General features: G+C 48.2%; 2 protein-coding genes across 4 annotated transcripts in view; one reads left to right on the forward strand and one right to left on the reverse strand.

The window, feature by feature from the left end:
- Positions 1 to 1514: 1514 nt before the first annotated feature.
- VEPH1 (ventricular zone expressed PH domain containing 1) overlaps positions 1515 to 23569 on the forward strand; it is a 65870-nt gene continuing 43815 nt past the window's right edge. For 2 of the 3 annotated variants that reach the window (XM_030456492.1, XM_030456490.1), the window contains exons 1-5: positions 1515 to 1632; positions 4304 to 4364; positions 7441 to 7736; positions 9487 to 9702; positions 12438 to 12612. In XM_030456492.1, the coding sequence (XP_030312352.1) occupies positions 7599 to 7736; positions 9487 to 9702; positions 12438 to 12612 (529 nt within the window). In that variant the 5' untranslated portion in view covers positions 1515 to 1632; positions 4304 to 4364; positions 7441 to 7598. Of the gene's footprint in view, positions 1633 to 1752; positions 1815 to 4303; positions 4365 to 7440; positions 7737 to 9486; positions 9703 to 12437; positions 12613 to 23569 lie in introns of those variants that run through there. The other variant, XM_030456491.1, reaches the window with a different exon arrangement.
- On the reverse strand, positions 16925 to 21307 carry PTX3 (pentraxin 3). The gene is made up of 3 exons (XM_008500217.2): positions 21097 to 21307; positions 20105 to 20638; positions 16925 to 17538 (listed from the first exon to the last, which is right to left on the reverse strand). Exons 1-3 carry the CDS (start codon positions 21242 to 21244, stop codon positions 16925 to 16927), a joined length of 1296 nt encoding a protein of 431 aa, XP_008498439.1. The 5' UTR covers positions 21245 to 21307.

The raw sequence follows: 23569 nt of genomic DNA on the forward strand, positions 1-23569 counted from the left end.
ATATCACTGATTCATCAGTGATAAAGAGCAGCAGAGGAATTGAGGTGGGACTGTCAGGGCTGGGAAGGGTGGTGGTAGCATGGCAGGGAGGGAGCCAAGGGCACAGTTCTCAGAAAAGCTTTTCCACAGGAATTTTCTGAGGCCAGTTGTTAGTTACAGCTGGACTTGTGTATGAGTAAGCTCAAAACTTCTTCTCCTTTTCCTTCCACGTGAAAAATAAAAAGATTGTCAGACACTGGGGGGCAATGTTACTTTGGTTGAAGTCAAAAGCAGGGATTAACCCACTGTGCAGAGCCTTAACTTGGTACTGGATGCAGAAGAAAAATGTGGCCCTTGTTAGTGCTCTCCTGGTTAGACCAGGCTGCCTTTTCAAATGCTTCCCATTAAATAAATCTCTTTAGAAAAGGACTTTTAGAGTGAGGATACTTAGAATCTTCTATCAGTTTTGTACAGCCTCAGAGAGGTTAGAGAGGAGAAAGCTGTGCTCTTCAGACACATCCTAAGTTAGAAGGAAGATGCAGAGGACACACAATTGCTTTTCATTTAAAGTACTACTTTCTTAACATCATTAAAAGCATGAGTTCACCCACTGTTAATTTAGTATGCAGTTGTGGAGGCCACGGTGGAATGAACAGGAGCAAAAAAGAAAAAAAAAAAAAACAATAAAAAGATGGGAGGATTTTCCATGAAAACTGAGGACTGGTATATGACCTAATGCATATTCTGTGGAGCAGATATAATTTGTAAATCCTTTCTGTATTGCAAAAGGACAAAAGCCCTAATAAGAATGGTACAAACATGCCTCCTCATTATCTTGGGGCAAACAGTCTGGCTTTTCTTCCAGCAGCTGCTAAGAGTGCTTGACCTTACACTGTGCTGCTCTGTGAGTTCATCTGGGATGGCTTGGGCTCTTTTTAGGAAAAGTGTCTGCTGGGACCCTCCTGATGAGGGGTTGCTCCTGTGCTCTCCCAGAGGAGGAGGAGGAAGGCACAGCCAGCACCAGTTATGTCAGGATCCTGTTTGGAGAGCTTCAGTCACAGTTAATTCATTGGGAATCTGGGATTTATTTATGGAAAGGAAAAGCAAAGAGATGTTCCTGAAGTGGAGGGACAAAACCTTCAGCTCGGGTGCAGAGTGCCACCAGAGCAATTTGGAAATCTTTTCTCTGCCAAGCTTCAGAGGTGTTGAGGTAGATTTTTGGCCAGGGTTCCAGCTGGGCAGTTCAGTTTTCCAAGGGCTGGCTGAAGCTCTGGGATTTGGTGGGATGCAACGGGGCTCAGCTGGAAGGATGTGTCTCCAGCATCCTGCTCTTCCCTGTTTTTCCTTTCCCGGACACTGAAGGGGTCCAACCTTCTCACCAGCTTCTGAGAGGAGGCCCCATAAGTAATATTAACTTCTGCAATTTCCTTGTTACTCTTAAGCAAGTTATTAATTAACAGAATGTACCCACTGGCTGTTGATAAATCCTTTTAACTAATTCAAATTCCATATCGAGCTCGCAGGGTTTTTCCCCCTCAAGCTGCTGCACTGAGGCTTTGTGAAGAATTAGTTGGGATCTGGGCTGGAGTGCCCGGAGTTGGGGAAAATGGAGAGAAGATATTTGTTTGCTTGATTCCACATGACAACTCCAGGGTAACTGATTAGGCTGTACGGTTGGTTTGACAGGGCTGTGCACCCAGCCAGCAGCCTCACATACCAGAGACAGGGGGATGGAAAGGGGACTGACAACTCCAATGGATGGGAGCAGAATTTCCCCAAAGAGCCACAGTTTGCCTTCAATTATTCATGTTTTTCAGAGGTTTCTCTGCTGAGAGGTATGAATAACTAACTTAAATGTGCATTTCTGGAACGTTTCTCAGTGGTGAGTAAATTACTGCGTGGAGAGAAGTTGAGGAGCAGATGCAAATGTTAAATAATGGAAGAGGGGGTTTTGAGAGCATAGGAGATGTAGTTGTCTTATTAGCCTGGCTGTTACTGCTTTGGTTTTTCCTTTTTTTCTTTTCTGTGGAGCTGTGGTTTTTCTATCTATAAAGGTATTATTGTGAGGTATCCTGAGGTGGCTCAGAAGGGAAAAGCAGTGCCTGTGTGTTGAGGTGGGTGACAGTGTGGCTGGGTGTTCATCCCGTGGGGCTCTTGACTCATCCTGAGGCTCCCAAACACATTTTGCTTCCCTGCCCATGCTCAGGGGACACTTCATGCCCAGGGCTGGGCAATTATTGCCTTGGGGGAGCTGTGGAAATGCAGGGGAGGGGAACTGCCTGCTGGCCCTGGTAAAACTGAGGAGAAAATGGGGGGGATTGCCAGGTACCTGGAGGAACCTCAGCCTGGTTGGGGGCTGCATTTCCAGGAGGCTTTGAGGGGCAGTGGCTTAGAATTTATTTCTTCTTCTAGCCCAATTTTGACCTCCTAAGTGGCATTCTTAGCTCCCCCACCCTGCAGTCCCTTCTGCTCAGTACCATTTAGCCTTGCACTCTCTCTAGACAGAAGTACACTTTTTATACATCCTGTAAAATCTTATAACAGCAAACACAGCACCACTACAGCTTTGAAAACCTGTCCCAGACATGAAAGCTCATGAAGTGACACTTCATGTCCAGCTTTTGACAGCATCACCACCATTCTGTGTGCTGCTATTTGTTATGCAAAGCCACTTGTCCCATGTTAGCAGCATGTCGTTTATGTTAGCAAAATGCTTCAGTAGCAAGAAGTTATTTAGAAATGGAATTCCTACAAGTCTGTCTTGCTGATGGTCAAGAAAAATGTTAAGTTTCATGAAGTGTTATCCATAGCAGTCAAATATAAATGTTAGTGGTTTATTGTATACTGAAAATGGTAGAAAAATCTCTCTACAGCACAGAGGTTACCAAAACTTCATATAAACAGTTTGCTAAAGTACCACTTAGCAAGTTTATAAGTACATTCTTACCAGTTGGCATCAGCTGGGGTGTGCATGGGTTGTGCAGCCAAAATTGCCTCGGAGAGCTGTGAAATCAGCAGCATCTGACCCCCAAAACCTCTGGGCTGAGCTGGTTTACTGCAGGGGAGAATATTTGCACCCTGGCTGACATGTCTGAGAGGAACACTGAGCTCCTTTCAAACCAAGGGCACCAGGGTAGCCCTGGAACTCTGGGGGAAGAGGTGGATCTCAGAGGAGGCTGTGTAATTCCTCTGATTATTCTGTGGTTGCTTCCACTGGGAATCCTGCTTCTTGTGTATAAGAATGGGATGTTGAGAGCAAGTCTGTTCCCAGCTCCCAGGGCTGCAGCAAGGTGTTTCATTAGCAAAAAAATAACCCCAAAAAACCCCCACATTTTTAACCCTAGCCTAATGAGTAGTTTTCATATCTTATTGTTTCTTCCTCTGGTCCAGCTCAGCATCCGTGGGATTTCTACACGACATGAAGTGTGGAAACCTGTCACGACAGAAAAAAACAGAGACTTGTAGGGAACAATGGTTGTCTTGTGGGAAGAGTTTAAATATATGCAGCTGATCCCCTGGGAACTGCTGTAGTCTATTCACCCTGTGTGAAAATTATGCTCTCTCTATATAATCTTTAATCCTTTTCTTTCACTGAAAAATGTGAGAACTTTATTTAAAGTTTTTCAGGAGTGCTCTATTTTAGAGAGCAAATGCATTTCAAATGTAAAAATAAATCAAGTTATTAGTGCAATGTGGAAGGGGAAACATTCTCTGAAATGTCTTGTGGTGCTCTGTCCATAAATTGCACATCTGGATAATCTTGGGAAAGCTTCAGGCTGAAAAATAACCAGGAAATAAATCCAGGCTTTCATTTTTTTTTTTTTTCCTGGGTGGGTGGATGTGGGGAAGGAAGTTTAAAGGATACGTGGAGATATTACCAACTTCTGTAGGTGGAAATACTTTCTCTCATTCCACAAGGCAGATCTCTCCCTGGGAGAGGGGAGGATTTCAAGAGAAAGGAATCCTGTGCTCTGTGCAGACCAAACCTTTGCATTGAAGATGATTCCAATCCTCCTCCTATTCGTGGAAAAGTAAAATAAAACTAAATATGCAGTTGTTGGAGACATTTGTCCCCACCCCCAGAGGGGATGGAAATCCAAACTCCATCCATGTGTCGATAAGATCCCAAACCCCCACAGGGTTCAGTAGAGCTGCTGTCCTGCTTGGGCTTTAGGGGGCCATATCCTAAATATTGAGCCCTGTTTGGTGAAATACACAAATGTCTCCCTGGAGGCACCACATTAGGGGCTTATTCTGCTGTCTGGACACAGGGGGGTGAAAAGGCAGAGAGTTACTGACATTATTTGTGCTTTTGCTTCCCTAGAGTGTCTTTCATCCAAAGCACTTCCCCCCCAGTGCCTGCAGCATGGCAAGGTGTCTGCAAGGTAAGGAACTGGAGTTTTCTGCTTTCTCTAGCTGAGTAGTCAGAGCAAGAGGCTGGGGATTTGCCCAAGGTCAGAGTGGGAAAGCAAATCCCCTGTCCCCCCAGTCCCAGGTGGGGGTGGGTGATGGATTTTCCTGCAGGGATGCAGTCAGCTTCACCTCCTCCTGAAAATGCAGTTTTCTCTGAGGTTGGCTCAAGAGCAGAGTGAGGGTCTCCTGGCCTCCTGCTTTGCACTGAGTGAACCAGAAGGACTTCACACAGACTCCAGGTGACCAAGAGAAAACCATCAGAAACATCAGTTTATGTGTTTCATAAAATTCCTTAAATCTACTGAGGATTTTCTCCATGTATGCTGCTTAACATGGAACCAGCTTAACAGCATCCTCTTCCAGTTCTTTGAAGGCTGCACCTTTGTTTTCAGTGGGCTGGGACCACCTTGTAAAATCAGGCAATCAGGTTTTAAGTTTCAGGGCTTTTGAAAGTCAAGGGAACTATTCTGATTTCTTGTAGGGTTTCTTTCCCTGGAAGTCCTCTCCCCTTTCTCTTTGGTTCAAAATATATATTTTATTTTTTATATATTTTATTTTTTGTCCTTCTAGTGTCATTCTGCAGAATCCCAGTTCCTGACAAAACTGTAACACTCAGCCTTTTAGCTGAGAGTTCAATTGGCTTCTGGATGCCCTCAGGTCCAACTGCCCTTTTACATGGAATTTTTATTGTTAATCTTCTATTATTGGGGGAATTATTTTGCAAACAGACCAATTCAACTGCTTCAAGCTCCTGAAACCTGTCAGGCTAGCTTTTTATTCTGATTCCTTCTGATAAGGAGCTTTGGTAAGAATTCTGTGCCTCCAGCAAGCTGAGAGACTCACCTTGGAGGGGAGCAGCTTCAAGGTCCCAGGGAACACAGGGCTCTTTCAGCTTCCCATGAAAAGGGAAGGAAGGAAAGTGTTGAAAATCAGGATCAGAACTTTGCATTGGCTGTGGGACTGCAGCGTGGCTCAGTGGAGATGGGCTGGGCTGTAAACAGAGGGGTTTAATTTAAAAAAAAAAAAATTAATTAAAGATTAATGTGAGTCAGAGGCAAAGGGTGCAGGGTGTGCAAACTTAGCCAAGGCCCTTTGCCTCTTTTTCCATTTTTTTGCTGGTGTTCCTGGGACACAAACAGAGGTCTGAGCTGCCTCAGATGCTGCTCTGAGACACAGCAAGGGCTGCTCCAGCTGAGATGCTCCATGCTGTGGGGTCAGGGTGAGGAGCCACCTCAGCACCTGTCCTCTGAACCAGTTGTATCACCCAGTCTGACCCTTAAAAAAAAATAAAAATTAAAAATGACACTTTAGGTGAGCTGTGCATTAGTTTTTTCCTTTTCCTCAGTGCCAGCTCCCTGTTAGGAAGCACTGCAGTCCTGTAGTGACCAAGGAGATGCTCAAGGGAGAATTCTCTCCTTTTAAGATGTAGGCAAGAGAGGTATTTTCAGCACCCTTGCATAACGTGAGTAGTAAGATTTGCTGTAATTCCATTTCCCAGAGCTCCTAGCAAGGGAATGTTCCTCTGTACCACACTTAGTGGTCTGTAAAGCTTGCAGGGAAAGGGGCTGCTCCTCAGGGGAGGGCAGCAGGACCTCTCTGGGACATCCTTCTGCACCTCCAGCAGGGGCTCATTGGCAAGAGGGAGCTGCCAGGTTTCAGTGCAGTGATCAGAGGGAGGCTTCACCTGGATTCTGCTTTTAAAAGTGGTTTTTGTGAATTTCCTGCTCAGCTTTTGTTGTCCTGCTCCTGAGAGCAAAGCTGAAAGCCAAAGCAAACTTCAGCCCCTCTTTGGTTCCCAGGTGAAGTGTAACCAAATAAGAGCATTTATTCCTCTGGACAGAGGAGCTCTTCTGGAGCAAGTTTGTTCACTTGTTCTTTTCCTTTCAACCAGGGTGAGCTTATTAAAGGTTTGGTTGGTGTTTGTGTTTTGTTTTGGGTTTTTTTTTACCTGCTTCCCAGGGAAGGATAGCTTTCCACTAACACAGAGACTTCTGTTTTCTCTGGTAAAACCAAGCAGGCTTTGTATTTTGTCCCAGGAACAGAGTTGCATTCAGAGATAAGGCCTCCCTGCATTTAGGTTCCTTTGAGTCACCTGACGGAGCCCTTGGTAACTTGGAGGCTGCTTTAGTCTGCATTCCAGAGATGCCTTTCTGCTGGCACTGCACTTAACAGCTTGGGATGCTGCCTGGGCTAGCAGGAGAGCAGAGCAAGAACCTGCAGCCATCACTGAGGATGTCAGTGAGGAACCATGACCAGGTAAAAAAAAAAAAATACAAACAAAAAGAGAGAGAAAAAGAAAAGGAAAAAAACATCAGTTTGTGGCTCTGGCTTCTTGAACTTTCAGTTTTTGAATGTGGGACTTGCTGGGCCTTGTCAAGGAGGAGCTAGGCTGCTGTGCTTTGGGGTTTGCCATCTTCTTAGGTCTTTTCTGCTTCTGTCTTGCAAATAATCAATCTGGAAGTCCTGTGTGCTGCTACTGGTAGATTTGGGGGATTTCAAAGAACCTTACAGTCGGGCTAGTGGCAGATCAAGTGCAAGGTGCTGCTGTTTGATTCCCCAGCCAGAGGGTTTCAGCTCAGCCAAGTGTTTGTTTTACAGGAGTTGAAAAGGCTGCACAGATCATTTTGGCAACAAAAGTGAATGTTTTCCTAAACAAGAAACATTATCTTCTCCATCTTGCTAATAGTGTGTTTCTGGAGTCAGGACACAACAACCAGAACACAAACCAAGTGGCTTCCACCTCCAGCTCTGCTGCTGCCCGTGGAAAGGTGGCTGCTCAGCCTTATCAGTTACTCCAGGCACCATCCTGCTTGGGTGATACGTGTGGAAAAGGCAAAAACTGGGTTTTATTTATTAACAGTCCTGCATTGTTTAGCTAATTTGAGGCTGTTCAGTGTTGGAGAGCAGAAGGTCCTTCAACAAAAGGTTTCTGCAACGTGCATGAGGACATCTCTGGGTCAGAGGTTCCTGTAATATTTTAAAATCCTTGCTAAACTGATGTATGCTGCTCAAGCCATTTGCTAATTTCTTTCTTTTTCTTTCCTTTAGGTCGGGGCCAAGAAATCCCTGCAATGTTCCCCAGCTTTATTCCTCCTGTTAAACTGATGGCTGGTCCAGAGGATTGTTCCCAGCCTGTCCTCATCTGAGCTGCTCCTGCACATGGTGTGTGCAGAGGGCTGGCAGCCTCCTGGGCAGCAGACACAGCCATGCACCAGCTCTTTGGGATGGTTCTGGCCCAAAAGGACCTCTCCCGTGCAGGGGATCTGTTCTCCTTAGAGGATGCTGAAATCGAAGGAAGCCTCTCAGAAGCTCTTGAGCAAATAAGAATAATCAGTTCAGCTGCAGTAAGTGAAACACAGGTCTTTCATCATTTTTTGTGGAGTTAAATGTATTCAGAAAACATTGAAGATGGGGACATACCCAGTGTGAGTTTAAGAGCAAAGGAACTGAGCACCCCTCAGGACAGACACTGCTCCCTGGCTCCTCTCTTGGGTCACCTCTTTGCCAGCACCAAGTGCAGCTGCACATTCTGAATGGTTCTCAGGTTATTTTGGCCATTTTCTCTGCTGTTTGTGCTGTGGTTTGACTTGTCTGACTGCAGATTGTCAGGAATTTTGCACAAATCCTTCCCCCCAGAACACTTTTGCAAAGGAAATGCCTGGATTTGCTGCACTAGGTTTTTACAAGCAGCCTGCATTAAGCAGCTGGAGCATCCTGCTGAGCCCTCCCCTGCCTCTGAGAGGCCGTTCCCACCAGAGGGCTCTGGAGATCAGGGAGCTGCTGCCTGAACAGGCTGGATTTGATGGGTATTTTTCCCCAAATGTAAGAAGTTTCTGCTCTCAGTGTCCACGCAGAGCCAGGGCCCATGACTGTCACCTGGGCTTTGCTGCTGTGCTGTCCCAGCAGTTTCCTTCTTCACCTCTGTATCAGCAGATAACCTCCCCCAAAAGAAAAAACAGATGCTTTTTTATTTTCTTTTTTAACATCACTCCAAGCAAACTTGTGAAGGTCCAGCTGGGAACAGAAGCAGAGAACCATTTTGAGGTAGCCCAAATGTTGTCTGGTGCTTGTGGCACTGTCACACCTTGAGGACCTTCAGCAAGCTCATGCTGAGCTTGACTCCAGCCCTTTAAATTTAAACTGCTTTAGCAAAACCCAAGGACTTGTGGTCACTGTTCAGCCTGGCTTTTATTGGCATTTTTTCTTCAAGAGACATAGCAGAGGTCAGGCTGAGGGATGGTGCCTGGGAGCTCTGGGGATTCCAAGTTGCAGTGAGGTGCTGCTGGTGGCACCTGGGTCAGTGCTTACAGGGATTAGAGGATTTGGGGATCAAGCCTACTTAATTAACTCTTATTCACATTACACTGATACTAATTGAAACTAACTGTGTTTGCATGCTAATTGGAAGGGTGTGCACTGGAGCTGACATGACGTGGAAGGTTTGGAACACTGTGTTTGGTCATGTGTGTTGTGGCTTTAAGGATCCCTGGGTTCAGTTTTGGGATGTTTGTGGGAGAAGGGGCCTGGGGGAGTGGTTCTGAGGAATGGAGCTGCAATCCCTCCTCAAGGCTGTGCTTCCAGACAAATGACAAAAAATCCTCCAATAATAATAATCCATGTTATAATCCATATAATAATCCTCCAGTAATCCATGTTGCAATCCATAATCCATGTTGCAATCCATAGTCCATGTTACCATCCATAATCCATGTTACAATCCATAATCCATGTTGCAATCCATAGTCCATGTTACCATCCATAATCCATGTTACAATCCATAATCCATGTCACAATCCATAATCCATGTCGCAATCCATAATCCATGTCGCAATCCATAATCCATGTCACAATCCATAATCCATGTTACAATCCATAACCATGCCTTTGCTAATAATGAGAATTCAGACCAAAGCCAGTGAATTGTCTCTGGGGTGACTGATTCCTGTGTTTATCCCACTAAAGGTTTGTTGCAGAGGTGGAAGTCAGGAGGTGGACACTGGGTGGTTATAAAAACACCCTGTTTTCAGACTGACTTTGTAGGATCCCTGAAAAAAGAGGGGAATTCATTGGCAAATGCCTTCCTGTTTGCCCCAGGACTACCAGACCAATGACAACGACCAGGCTGTGGTGGAGATCTGCATCACCCGTATCACCACTGCCATCAGAGAGACAGCATCCATTGAAAAGCATGGCCAGGCCCTGGTGGCTCTCTGGGAATCCTGTCTGGAGCACAACCTGAAGCCTTCTGGAAAAGATGAGGACACCCCCCATGCAAAAATTGCATCTGACATCATGAGCTGCATCCTGCAGGTGAGCTCAGAGCAAAGGAGTGCAAGGACCTTCCTCAGCCATTTGGGTTTCTCCCTCCCCAAGCAGCTGTGCTTTGTTTCCTGGGGGTGCACAGGAGTGGTTGCATCTGTTTGGAACCAAGAACATCACCCAGATTGTTCATGTGTTACATGCATCTGGCATCTGCTGCAGTGAATCTGAAGTTTTGGCAGGTTCCTTATCTTTAGAAGTGTCTTGGCTGTTTTAATGCCAGGTTTTGTTATCTTAATGCTCCATTAATTCCAGGGATTTGTATTTCATGTAAGTATTATAGAGGGAGGCATGGGACTATCATTTTCTGTGGTTAGAGAAAGACTATTTAAAAGCATTAAGTATCAGGGGAGAGGTTATTCAAATTGCTCTGGAAGGCAGCAAAATGCCAAAGCAAGTTTAATGGCATGAAATTCAGGTCATTAGATATGCTGTCAGTAAGGAGAACCTTCCTTAGGATTTTGACTGTAAAAGCTGAGTCCAGTTACAGCACTGCAAACTTCACTTCTGAGCCAAAATCTTCTTGCTGCTGCTCTCAGCAGAGGGCTAGAGGGAAGTTGTGCTCTGGCTGGGAGAGCTGGAATCATTGTTTAGACTATTTTATTTAAAAACAATTACTAGAAAAACAGCTGCAATTGCATGCTACCTAAACTCAGTAGTCTCTGAACTGTCCCTCCCTGTGCACTTTGAAGAAGACATCTCAGTCCACAGCAGCCTTTTGGGGGTGGGAATGGGCTGTTCCAAGGAGTTTTGAGAACCCTTTCAGTTGGTGCTGTTGGCAAACCTAAAGCAAGGTAGCTCAAACCCAAATGTTTTAGGGCTCACACTGTGCTGCAGCTCACTTCAAGAAAGGAGCTCATTGAAGTGAAACAAGAGTCAGGGAAATGCATGTGCTGCTCCCTGAAACAGAGCTGTTATCAGGAAGTTCCTTTCCATGGAAAGAGAAAGAAGGCACAAAATGAGTTTTCATAGAGTCTGTGAGGGATGGCTGAATATCTGAGAGCTGGGCTGAATCTCACAGCATGGTGCTGTTGATATTAGCAGCAGGGAGGTCCCCCAGGTCTGCAAACATCACTGGATCATATTATTGAAATCTGGTTTTCATTGTCACCCTCACCTTCCCATCAGTGTGCATTCACCTCCTGCTGGTTATAAGGGAACAAATGAAACCTTTCTGCTTCCATCTGAATTCAGAGCTTTTCTTAACCAAGTATTTAATATTTAGTGCAGGGGGGGGGGAAATAAAATTATTCTTTGGAATTTGCTTTAGATCTTTTAAATCCTAGCCAGAGGAGCAAACCTTATCTTCCTGGTCTCTCTGCGTGGCCTCCTTGAGTGTAACTTGGAGGCAGAACTTGGCTCCTACTCAGTAGTGCCTGTCAGGCAAATACCATGAGGTGTTGTGGTGGTGTGAAGGTGGTGCTGGATGGAGCTCTGCTCCTTCTGAGGGCTTTTCTCATCAAAGATGCAGGTTGGGGTCCTATGGCAGCTGCCCCCAGGGGCTTTCTTGACAGCAAGGAGTTGCTGCAGCCCCTTAACCCTTAGGGGCTGGTGGGAAGGGGGTGTCTGAGAGTGGCTGCAGCATTCCACTGCTTGGCAGGTCTCTGCTAGGAGGGAAAATCCTCCTGGCTGGTTACCCCTGGCTCTTTTGCATTGGTTGCATGGCACAATGCAGCCTCAGTTAGAGTCCCTGCTGCTCCCCAGGAGGGTGCTGGCACAGGCAGCTCCTGCTGCTGGAGCAAGAGCTGGGGGACAAGCCAGCAGGGAGCATGGAACAACAGATTTGTCTTTTCTCAGGACTAAGCTTGGGGTTTTTGTTTATTAATTAATTAATTTATCTTCCAGTGCAGCTCCAGAAGGAGCATGTGTTAATTTTGGAGTGCTTGCCTCTGTACTGTTTTGTTGCTTTCCAAAACATCTGGGTTCCAGTGGTCGCCTGTGATTTCAGATGCTAATTAAATATAATCATGTTGCAGGCTTGTTTTCAAAACCAAGGATGTGTTCCAGTTTCAAAGAGAAGCTCAAAACCCAGTGAGGATGAGAGAAAAGCACTGATTAAGGAGGCTCCAGAAAGAACTGAGTGAGGGTGGCACACAAAAGCATCCTGATCATTCCAGGGGCAGTTAGATAGGGGAAGGTGACAGGCAATAGATGTGTGCAGCCTGTGTGCACTGTTTCAGGTATACAAAGAGTTGCAGAAAACCTTTTCTGACCTTCATGTCAAAACCTCAGTGGATGTGCAGGTACCCCTGAGGTCACTGGTGCTTGGTGCTGTGTTGAGGATGGATTTCAGCTGGTTGGAACCAAATTTCATTTGGCTCTGATAACCAGAGAAATTGATGGTGCTGAAGAGAGGAAATCTAACTTATTACTAGAGGAAAACTGATCAGTACTGAAGCTGTTTCCCTGTGAGCTTGTCTCCCAGTGCTCTCACACATGCAAACTCCTCCTGCTGTGACCAGTTTGCTTGAGTCCCTGTGGCTTCACATGAGATGTTGTCCTGGCAAAAGAGGAGTCCTTTCTTCATCTGGTGTCTTCCAACACAAAGAGCCCAAAATTCAGAGTTGCAGCTTGGGTTTAGATGAGGGGAGCTGTGACTTGTAAGTTACTTGGGTTTTTCTCCCCTCCTTTGGATTTTTGGTTCTCTCCCCTGCTTAGCATGAGGCTTTGTTTTAGGAACTTCTCCCAGCTGCCTGCTTCTCAGTGCTCTTCCACTGTTTCCCCAGAATTACAACCGCCCTCCAGTGATGGCTTTGGCTGTCCCAGTGGCAGTGAAATTCCTCCAGAGGGGCAACAAGGAGCTGTGCAGAAACATGTCCAGTTACCTCTCCCTGGCTGCCATTGCTGAAGCAGACCTGCTGGCTGCTCACACAGACAGCATTGTCACAAGTGTCCTGCAAGGTAGGAACACCTGGGGATGTTTGGGTTTAACCCTCCAGGGGTTTACTTGGGCTGTGTTAGGGGTATATCCCAGCAAGCAGGTTACACATGGAAACATGTCTGAGGCATGTATGTGTGAAGCATGGGTAGGGACAGGTCCATGAACATGGGATGGGACATGTTAGACACAACCTCATGTCAGACTGGCTCAAGGAGGAGCTTTGACACATGAACTGACCAAATCTGGTTGGCTCTGGAGGTTTCATCACAGCCTGGGTGAGCCCCAGGGCAGGAAACACGTCTGTGCTCATTAGTGCTCCCTGCTAATGGACTTCAAGTTATAAGCCATGCTATAAGACACTAGTTACTGGGCTCTTATCCTTTCTGTTAGTGTCACTGGCAGTACTCCAAAACATAAATGGGGCTGAAATGAATCCCATCCTGTGGCAAACCAGTCAGATGTAAGCTACAAAAGCTCTGTAGTGGTTCTTTAATTTGCCTGCACTGATAGCTTTGAGTGGAATATTGTTGCTTAACTCTGTATATTTTACTTTTGTGGTTTAGAAAGCCAATGAGATTCAGACCTCCACAAAAAAAAAAAAAAGGCCATTTTAGGAGGAGTTATAAAGCTCACTTGTAGTCGTTGTGATCCAGTGGTACTGCAGTGGTAAAATCCTGGTTTGTTTGGCTGCAAGTAGGGGCTATAGCAATGGTTAGCAATAGCTGTCTGCTTATTTCAAGAGTTATTTCAAGTTATGAAGACTTTAAGCCCCCACATTGCAAGTCTGCATTGTCTATTTACAAAAAAATTATAAATGGAGTGTAATTATTTTTAGGCTTTTTATGGAGGAATAGCTAAGCTGGAAAGTAATTTTGTTGTTCTGCCACTCTGGTAAGAGTTTGCACATTTCTGTCTGCTTTGTTTGAGGGCAGATGTGAGAAACAGGATAAATATTTGTGAGGTAGGTGATAATACTGAGGAGATTCCAAGAACAGAATATTCCTAATGACTCACAAAGCCACCTGGATAATCTTTGAAGACTTGTGACATTACTGATTATTTGTTTGACGTTGTGCCTTGCCTCTTGTAGAAAAAAATAAACTGAAATGGTTTTGATTGCAGAGTTTAGAGGCAAGGTGATCAACACCCTCAGCTGATGGTTTAATCCTGACTGCTCCCGGTTGTGTATTGATGTCATTCCACCAGCAGATGATGCTGTGGACACCAGGTTTGGAAATTCCAGCCTGGAAGAGGGCATCCTGAGCAGGCCAAGTGCTCTGCTTCACACCCTGGCTTCATTCCACTGCACAGAGTTTGTGTTTCAGGCATGAAGGGGCTGGGTGAGCAGGAACCACACTTCCAGGCTGAGTGTTTGCTGAAGGGAGAAGGGAAGCAAGAGGATAAAGTGCTGGTGCTGGATGGACAAAGAGCCTTCTTCTGGCTCAGCCTCCTGGCTCCAGGGAGACTGACAGGAGACTGTGCCTGCCAGGGAATGAGTTCTGTGATTACTTGGGGCAACTCTTTGGTAGCACAATCGGTTTCTTATCTTATTGGGGGGAAAAAAAGAGCTCTGTAGAAAGAGTCTTTAACTACTCTGTTCCCACTTAGTGGGAACTCAGCTCCTGTCCATGCAAACATCTGTGCTGTGCCCCAGGATGCCTCCAGCAGCCCCAGGGACCAGGGAGATGCCTTTTGCCAGCAGCAAAACTCTGCCTTGCTGTAAGCTGAGAGTCCTGGGGCTGCTCCACCTTCCAGAGCCTCTCAGGAAAGGGCTGTGGGTGTTGCATCCATCAGGGGTTTGTTTGGGAGCAGAACACAGAACTCTTGTTTCAGTCCTCTGCTTGCAGTGAGCAGGGTCACAGTGGCTTTTGGAGCCCAAACTCCCCCAAAATACTCTTTACTTGCTGCTTCCCAAAACTAAGTGACTGTTGGCAGAGAAAAAGGCAGTTAAGGTAGGAAGGGAAGACAGTGTCCTGATGGAGGGGACCTGAGGTGCTGGGCAGGGCTCTGCTAGGACTGTGGGCAAGGTTTGCTAGTCCAGAGAGGTGATAAAGGAAGAGAAAAGCAGTTGGGAAGGGGAGAGTTTTCCAGCTGAGTCAGGGAGACTGAAGGGACTGGGTCTGCTTTTGGTCACCTGCCAAACCAGAAGAGAGAGAGGAAAAGGCTGCTCCTAAGACAAAGCAACCCAGGAATGAGGCACAGGCAGCAAAGCAGCCAGGAAGGGCTTTTGGTTATCTTCCTGAGGATTCTGATTTCTGAGGATTTGGTTTTCCAGCTGTGTTTCACAGGCATTTGTTTCCATTTCACGGAGGGCACCCTATGGAAAGAGGAGTGGGTGAGCTGTTCTGTCCTTGCTCAGTGCTGGGACTTCAAGTGGTGCTCTTGACTGTGAAGATGTGGTTTCTGGCTGAGAGCAGCTGAGCAGAGGTAAACTTTTAGGGCTCTGCAGCTAAGGTGGTTTGCAAATATTATTTAGTAAGGGATTTTTGTCATACTTATTGCTCTTTAGAATTTAGATACATTTTTATTGCAGGGTAATAGAAGTGCCAGCAACTGGAGTGGTTGTTTTTACCTTAAGCAGTGTTGGCAAAACTTTGGAGCAGATCATGTAACTTCAGCTAGGAGGGACAACCTGCTTGACTGACACAGGAAAGTGGAAGTTACCTTGCCATAGGTTTTTCTTACTACTTTTGTGCCGTGGAAGGAAGGAAGGAACTGGTGGCTGCATCATGTTCAGAGATAAGCACAGCAGCAACGTGTCAGGAAACTTTTCAAAGTGCAGTCTTAGGACGTGTGTGGAGAAAGAGAAACATGTGAGCAGAGCTGCCAGGAGCTGCTTCCAGCAGAAACAAGAACTGCTTGGAGTGAGACATTCTCCCCAACAGCTTGTTTAGAGGCTTCAGCAGGTACTGAAGGACTTGCTCTTGTCATAAATGGTTACATACCCAGCAAATAATGATCCATCACTGTCTGCTTCAGCTCATTTTCCTGCAATTCATCATTCTCCACTCCAGGCAGATCACCACCAGTGTCTTGGCTCTGTGTCTGCTGCTCACACACTGCATCCAGCCCTGTGTTTGAGTGGATTTTGGATAAACTGGTGAGCACAAGAGAGGAAAGCCTCTGCCATCAATTCTGTCTTGTAGGAACCTCCTGGCAGCATCAAACCAGTTGGTGACTTTAGGTATCTGAATGTATCTTAAAAGCTACTATGTCCTTCTAGGATGAACAGCACTTTGCATGGGCTACTGAGAGGAATAGTCTTTTTTTTTTTTGAGTGAGTGAAGATATCCCAAACTCCATAATCCTTTCATAATCCTTTCCCTTGCTAACACAGCCTCAGGTGAGTGCATGTGTGTCACTGTACCACAGCATCTCTTCTGTACAAGTTACCATGTGGCAGAACTCCTAGGGTGGCATCCTTGTGTTTGCAAGAAGGAATTGTTCTCAGGATGGGACTTCAAAGCCATCTCTCTGGCTAGTGCTTGGGGTTTGGTCCTCTGAGGGCTTCTTTGTGAGCTGGCAGTTGTAAATATTTGGGTTTTCTTCTACTAGAGACTAAAACTGTGTGGTTCAAGACACGGATAAGATTCCCACTTGGTCCTTACTTTCAGAGTTCCAGTTCAGGAGAGGCAAGGGAAGTTTTAGTTCAGTAAAGTATCTTTATTTACAGAACAGCTTTACAAAAATAATTTCAATAAAATTATTACAAAGTCAATTTACAATATAATACAGCTGCACTTCCACACAATGGAGCATCAGGTTATGCTGGGGTAATATTACTTTTATACGTTAGCTCAATCCGTGGCATAAATAATGCTTTAAACAAGGAGCTAGTTTTCTTATAGTCTAGAACTTACTAAAACAATGCTTAACAAATGCCTTTCCTGCCTGGTGTGGTTCCTCTGTACAGTTCACATTAGCAGTGGAAAGCCCAAAGGCTGGTGTGTGCAGGGACTGCTCAGCAGGTCCCCAGGGGGTTTCCTTCAGCAGGGATGCCAGGAGCACCTCTGGGCTCCACAGTGGCACCCTCAGACATCAGAAACACTCTGCTAGGGAGCCAGCACTGGGCTGACCTCAGCAACACCTTTTCCCATGTCACCTTGGGGTGGGGTTTAGGTTTGGTTTGTTTTTTTTTTTCCTCAGTGTTTTGCCAAAGCAACAGGCAGAGGTCAAACCCCATCATCTCGGGATCTTCTTGTGTAAACTGGTGGTGTTAATCTTCCTGGGGAACCCAAGGGACACGGGCTCCTCTGGCTGTTTGCTCCTACCTGTTGGCCTTCAGCTTGTCAGGAAACATGTTCTGTGCTTCCAACACTGCCTTGGTGGAACCTAAGAGACATACTGAGCTCCTCCCGATGGCAGAACTTCTGTGACTCCCCACCCGACGACGTTGCCCCTGATGCTGCACGCATCCTCCCCGCTCTGGGCTGCTATCTCCTGGGCACTGAGCACTCTGTCCCACAGGTTGAAGCCAGTTAATTTCCCAGAGAAGGCCAAAGCTTCATCAAATCCACCTCCAACGCAGCAGCCGTTCTTCTCCTGGCCAATCTGCAAAATCCCTCCTGCTGGGATGGTGTGAGCAGCAGCAAAGCCCAGGGCAGTGCCTGCCAGCTCTCCCTTCACCCACAGGGATGCAGATCCCTTCTCCGAGCTCCAGGTACCACAGAGGTGGATCCACTTCCCAGGAACAACTACGTTTTTGGCAGCTAACTTGTGCTGCTCACCACCAACGAGGAGCACTGCAGACTCCCAGCTGAGATAGAGCTGGATTTCATAGGGATTGAACTTGGTTCCATAGGAGAAGACAACAGTTTTATCCAAAGCCTCCGTCACCTTGATCCAGATGCAAGCAGTGAAGGAGTGAAGGGCCATTCCAGCTGCTGGGTGAACGCTCCCAAAGATCTTTTTTGAACGCATGGGGAACAGAATTGCTGTTTCACACCCTGAAAAAGGTAGAGTGTTAAGCAAATTAAAAGCCAGTGGAGTTTCACATGCAGAGTTAGGACCTGGGATGTACCCAGCTCACTCCTGGGCTTCCTGAAAGCTGCTGGGAGCTGAGCACCTCCAGGGGGCTGTGGGCTGCTTGGAGCAGCCTGGTGAGGGGTTCCTGGAATAGATGGACTTTGGGGTCCCTTCCAACCCTTCTGTGAAGCATTCTATGAAAACAGCAACCTTGGGGTGAGGAGGGGGGTTCAGTGATGTATCAAAGGGCAGCTTCCCACCCCGTGCTGGTCCTGGGGCACCAGGGCTTGTCCTCTAGAAAGGACAGGGGCTGCTGAAAAGGCAGCAGAAGCATGACAAGATTTGTTTGTTTATTTCTTGTAACAACTCCCTCTTCTCACCCTGCCTTCAGGGGCTGCCCCTCAGCAAGGCTCATGTGCACTGCTTCAACAGGGGGGAGGCAGAAGACAGATTTGTAAACCAGTTAATCTCTCAGCTCCAATTAGCATGCTGATAACAGCCTGGCTTAGCTGAAACCACTAACAGAAACTTTATGAAACTTAGAGAAGGAAGTGATGCTCACTCCCCTCCAGCCATTCTTGGCAGCCCAGGGACCATTCCCTCTTGTATATAACTTAATATTCTGAGCAGCACAAGGGCAACAGCAGCCCCCTTCTCCAGCTGAACTGGTTCATTTCCTGTTTAAACAACCTGGAGGATCTAAAATGTGTGTTGAAATTTCTGCTTCAGTGAATGAAGGACTCTTTGTGTGTCCTCCTGGGTCAGGCAGGCTGCTGTGTTATTTCAGAGCCTTTCAGCTCAGGGCAGATTTTACTTTTCTTCTTTGGTCATTTGTTGAGGAGGGGCAGAGAACAACTGTTGGGGATACTCCTTAAAACACTGCTAAGGAAACACTATTGTGGAAAAGCTTTTAATTAGCAAGCTTTCAGGCTTTATTATCAAGGCCTAAACAAAATTAAAACCAGGCCCACTGAAGAGCAGAAAGTATGATTAGAAAATCCCTGGAGTATGGCTGGCAGTAATTCAAGATGTGGGAAATTAAAGGCAGTTGCTAAAAATTCCCTAGGAAAAAAAGAATTTCCAGAGTGTGTCTCTGGAATGACTTAAAATGTAGCTTTAAAATGATAAAAATGAGAGTATTTTATATTAAAGCATGTTGGAACCCGTGGAAATAATCTGGGTTTCCACTCCTGAGCCTGAGATCTTTACTTCTGATCAAGTTTCTTTTCCTCTCACCTAGTGCAGAGGAGCTGCCTGCCAGGCCTTGCAGGAGAGATAAAGAATGAGATCATACTTTCTGCAAAGCAAAAGTCATGTGTTTGGGGGAGATGCTGTCAGATCTGCTCCCAGGGCACAGAGATTACTACAGTGTTATGATAAATAAAGGAGCAAAGGCAATTTACTTCTAACATGGAACCCAAGCCCTGCCTGAGAGGGAAGATTGAGGTTAGATTGTTAAGAGGCTTTGATGTGAGTTTGCTGGGTTGTGTTTGCCCTGCAACAGGCTGCTGTGGGCTGTCCCTGGGCTTTAGGAGTCACAAGAGGTGTTGTAAGGGCTCACCCTGGGGGTGTTGCTAAGGGTCACTGGCAAACCGGGAGTAACTGCACCCCTGGCTTCCTACTCACACACATCCCCCCTCCCCAGGGGATTTCTGTGGGGTTTCTAAGCTGCAGTCTGTGGAACAGACAGGCATTAAGGATGTGCTGAGGAGATACACAGTGAGAGGCAGAGTTCTGCTCAAGGCAGGAACATTGTGCATGTAGCAGCTTTGCACCCAGGTGTTGAACAGATGGGGGGGGGGGATGCTCTGCCATGCACAAGTTCCTCCAGCAGCTTTTTGGGGCATCCCATTAGAGTGCACAGCAAAACTGGCATGAAAAGGGAGGTCGGAGCTTGCTGACCAGTGTCACTGGGGAGAGGAGGGAGGAAAAAAACCCAACCCAACAAATCAACAGTGCTACTAAGTTTTCCAAGGTTGAGGAAGTCTTCTGCCCTGCCAGGTGTGTGCAGTGAAGGTGCCCCCCTCCCTGCTGCAGGGACCTTAGCCTGGTGGCACCAGCAGCATGTCCTTGGATCTACCCCTGCTCCTGGGAAGCTGGAGGGGATGCTTGGTTTTGGAAGAGGGAGGAATGGGGACATGCAGGAAGGGGAGAGCTCAGTCACTCCTGCCTCTGCAGAGGAGTTACCAGCTGGGAGGGTAAAAGGTGGGAGAACATTGTTTGTATGTTTAAATGTGTATGTTTGCTGCTGCCTCCCAGCTGGTGTGATCCAGGAGGTGGGATCTGAAGTGGCTCTGCCCTGTGTAAGGACTTGGATTAAACCCTTCTTTGATCCCCTGTTGGAGAAGCTCCACACCTCTTTTTGAAGAGCAGGGGATGGGTTTCCCCCTGTCTGGACAGACTGCCCAGAGCTGCTCTGGGGAGATCCAAAGGTTGCTTTGGAATCCTGTGCAGAGGAAGGTGCTCCAGAGGGGTGTTTATGGGATGTGTTTGGGCAGGCCCAGCAACAAGAGCTCTTTCAGGAAAACCTCGTGCGCTTGGACTTACCTGCTGGCAGCAAGTGCTGAGCTGCCCACTTCTGGGATGCCTTCAGTTCAGCTCTGGTTTGCTGCAGCTCTTTCCACAGAGAGTTCAAAATGAGATTCTCTCCTCTGCCGGGACTGGATTTCTGGTGCTGGAAAGCTGTCTCCTGAGCCTCCACCTCGGAGCTCCTCAGCCAAGCCCTCTCCAGCTGGCCCAGCCTGCTGGACACGTTGTGGCTCAGCAGCAGGACCTGCTGGAGAACCTTGCCTTGCTCAGACTCCTGAAGCCTCTGGGCTTCCTCCCCGTGGTCACCCTTCCTCACAAGTGCCTGCTCTACCTGTGACACCATCTGGGAGGTGGCTTTCTCCAGGGCCACTGCCAAGGTGCCCGTCAGGTGGGTGGTGAGCTGGGTCAGCTCTGCCCTCAGTGTCTGCAGGTCCACCTTTAGGATCTCATCCAGTGCCTGCAGCATCATGTTCTCCTTCATCTGGGAGTTCTCCAGCATGATGAAGAGCTTGTCCCACTCAGTGTGCTCCCGCTGGCAGTCACACGAAGCAGCTGGAATGGAGTGGAAGATGCAGATGTTAAGATACAGATGTTGCTGTGCCCTTGCACTCACACTTTGCAACAGAAGGAGCATTGACAAAACCTGGCTCTGCTCAGGGTCCTGTGCTCCAGGCTGTCAGGCTGTCTCCCTCTACAGCAAAGCAAAGCAGTGTGCCTTGGAGCAGTCCTAAAGCTAACTAAGCAGCAGCAGCAGCAGCAGCCTCTTGCAGGAAAATTGGAAAGAAAAAGAAAATTATAAAGCAAATTGCAAGGCCCGGCAGCCAAGTGTTTAGTGTTTGCTGTTCCTAATAATCTGCCAGTACGTGCACAGGCTGCTTCCTCTGAGAAAAACAATCAAACAATCAGACAACAGAAAAACCCCTTCTGTTCGTAAGAAGAAGTGTTACAAGAGCAAGGCAACAAAGAGCACAGTCCTGCACTTAACCCGAATCCCCTTTAAATCCACTTACTTTCCTCCGTCCCCAGAACGGGACCTTCAATTTCGTTCTCCAGATTCACATACATGAGGTCATAGTCATCCTCTTCATCCAGAACAGAAGCAGAAGCCCTGAAAACACAGAACAGGGTAAGCAGGGAGAGCATTGCTCGGGGCAGCATTCTCCAGCTCCCGGCTGGAAGTCCCTGGGATAGCTGGAGCTGAGTCCAAGGCTGCTGCAGAGCCCGGGCTGGGAGCGGGAGGCACCGAGCCCCTAATAAAGGCTCCGAGCGCCGGGCTTTGAATGAATGAGCAAGGCTGGTGTCAGAGCAGCACGGGGGGGCTGGCCAGGGGAGGAGGGGGCGTGCAGCTTCCTCAGCCCGGGGTTTGTGTCGGGAGGAGATGGACTGAGGGGCAGAGGGAGGGGGGGAAAGAAGCAGCCGCAATGGGGAAAGCTGGGGGGATGGGATGTGCTGGGGGGATCCCACTCCGGGATAGGGGGATGTGCTGGGATGGGATGTGCTGGGGGGGATCCCTTTCTTGAGCTGGGGGGATGGGATGTGCTGGGGATCCCTCTCTGAGCTGGGGGGATGGGATGTGCTGGGGGATCCCTCTCTGAGCTGGGGGGATGGGATGTGCTGGGGGATCCCTCTCTGAGCTGGGGGGATGGGATGTGCTGGGGGATCCCTCTCTGAGCTGGGGGGATGGGATGTGCTGGGGGGATCCCACTCCGGGATGGGGGATGTGCTGGGATGGGATGTGCTGGGGGGGGATCCCTCTCTGAGCTGGGGGGATGGGCTGTGCTGGGGGGATCCCCCTCTGGGCTGGGGGAATGGGATGGGATGGGGAGATCCCCCTCTCTGGGCTGGTGGGATAGGATATGCTGGGGGGGATCCCCCTCTGGGCTGGGGGGCTGTGCTGAGGGATCCCCCTCTGGGCTGGGGGGATGGGATGTGCTGGGGGATCCCTCTCTGAGCTGGGGGGATGGGATGTGCTGGGGGATCCCTCTCTGAGCTGGGGGGATGGGATGTGCTGGGGGGATCCCACTCCGGGATGGGGGGATGTGCTGGGATGGGATGTGCTGGGGGGGGGATCCCTCTCTGAGCTGGGGGGATGGGATGTGCTGGGGGGATCCCCCTCTGGGCTGGGGGAATGGGATGGGATGGGGAGATCCCCCTCTCTGGGCTGGTGGGATAGGATATGCTGGGGGGGGATCCCCCTCTGGGCTGGGGGGCTGTGCTGAGGGATCCCCCTCTGGGCTGGGGGGATGGGACGTGCTGGGACGTGCTGGGATGTGCTGGGATGGAATGGGAGGATCCCCCTCTGGGCTGGGGGGATGTGCTGGGATGGGATGGGGGGGATCCCCCTCTCTGGGCTGGTTGGATGGGATATGCTGGGGGGATCCCCCTCTGGGCTGGGGGGGTGGGATGTGCTGGGGGATCCCACTCTGGGCTGGGGGTATGGGATGTGCTGGGGGATCCCCCTCCAGGCTGGGGGGACGGGAGGTGCTGGGGGATCCCTCTTTGAGGTGGGGGTATGGGATGTGCTGGGGGATCCCCCTCCGGGCTGGGGGCACAGGACGTGCTGGGGGGATGCCTGGGAGATGGCTCTGCAGGGGCTCCTGTGTGCTCTGAGCAAAGGAAAAGGGTTCTCAGCACACTCGGTTTTTTTGTTTCTGTGTTTTTGTAGCTAGCTCTGGAGGCAGAAAACTAAAGATACCTTGGAGTTGGTTTGGGTACACGTGTGTGGTTTAAGCTAAGTGTAGGGGGTGTTGATACCTCTGCAAACTCCTATGCACAGACAATTTCCTGCTGTAAGCACTGAAGGACTTGTTACAGTGCTGCTGCCCTCGCCCTAATTAGCAATAACACATGAACTGGATGGTGTGTGTCTCCCCTTCAGGAGCCTGGGGATCACCAGCTGCAGGGTGAGATTGCAGGGTGAGGCTCTGTAGACTTCGGAAAAACCCAAAGCATTGGGACTCTTGGATGAGGCATTAATCTGGTGCTACATATTCTTGTTATTGCTGTTAATCTGCTTTGACTTCTGGAAAATTCTTCAGTTCAACGGGCCATGAATTCCTGCAGAGGTGTCGTGCTTAGGTGGGATTAGGGGTGACATGGTATAAGTTATATCTTGAGTGTGTGAATTCAAGTTTAAAAACTCCATGTAGTTGCATCTCATTTGCAGTCTGGGCTCCCTTTCCTTTCCATCCCATGCTGCCTCCCAATCCCAGGCTTTCCCTGTGCAAACCTGGGCTACCCAGCCCTGGGGCTGCTGGCCTGCCATCCCTGTATGCCAGGCTGGGGGCTTGGGGGGGCTCCTGCAAGCACAGATCACAACCAGTAACATCACAGCCATCTCCTGGAAACCCTGAAAGCAGAGGTGAGCATCTGGGGGGACTCATTTTGGTGCCTGGGCTTTTATCTTTTAGTTTGGAGTGAATGTCAGAACACCACTGTATAGCTCAAGAACTCCTTCTGTCTGTGTTACGTTTGCAGTGTGCT

Source organism: Calypte anna, chromosome 9 (genome assembly GCF_003957555.1).
Source record: "Calypte anna isolate BGI_N300 chromosome 9, bCalAnn1_v1.p, whole genome shotgun sequence".
NCBI classification, from domain to species: Eukaryota; Metazoa; Chordata; class Aves; order Apodiformes; family Trochilidae; genus Calypte; species Calypte anna.

Bases quoted from the DNA above. Each gene is read 5' to 3' on its own strand.
- PTX3 (XM_008500217.2), bottom strand. From the start codon at position 21,244: ATGCTGCCCCGAGCAATGCTCTCCCTGCTTACCCTGTTCTGTGTTTTC. The intron at 20,639-21,096 runs GTAAGTGGATTT...ACTCCATTCCAG, and splicing joins CGTTCTGGGGACGGAGGAAA to CTGCTTCGTGTGACTGCCAG. The intron at 17,539-20,104 runs GTAAGTCCAAGC...TACCTTTTTCAG, and splicing joins TCAGCACTTGCTGCCAGCAG to GGTGTGAAACAGCAATTCTG.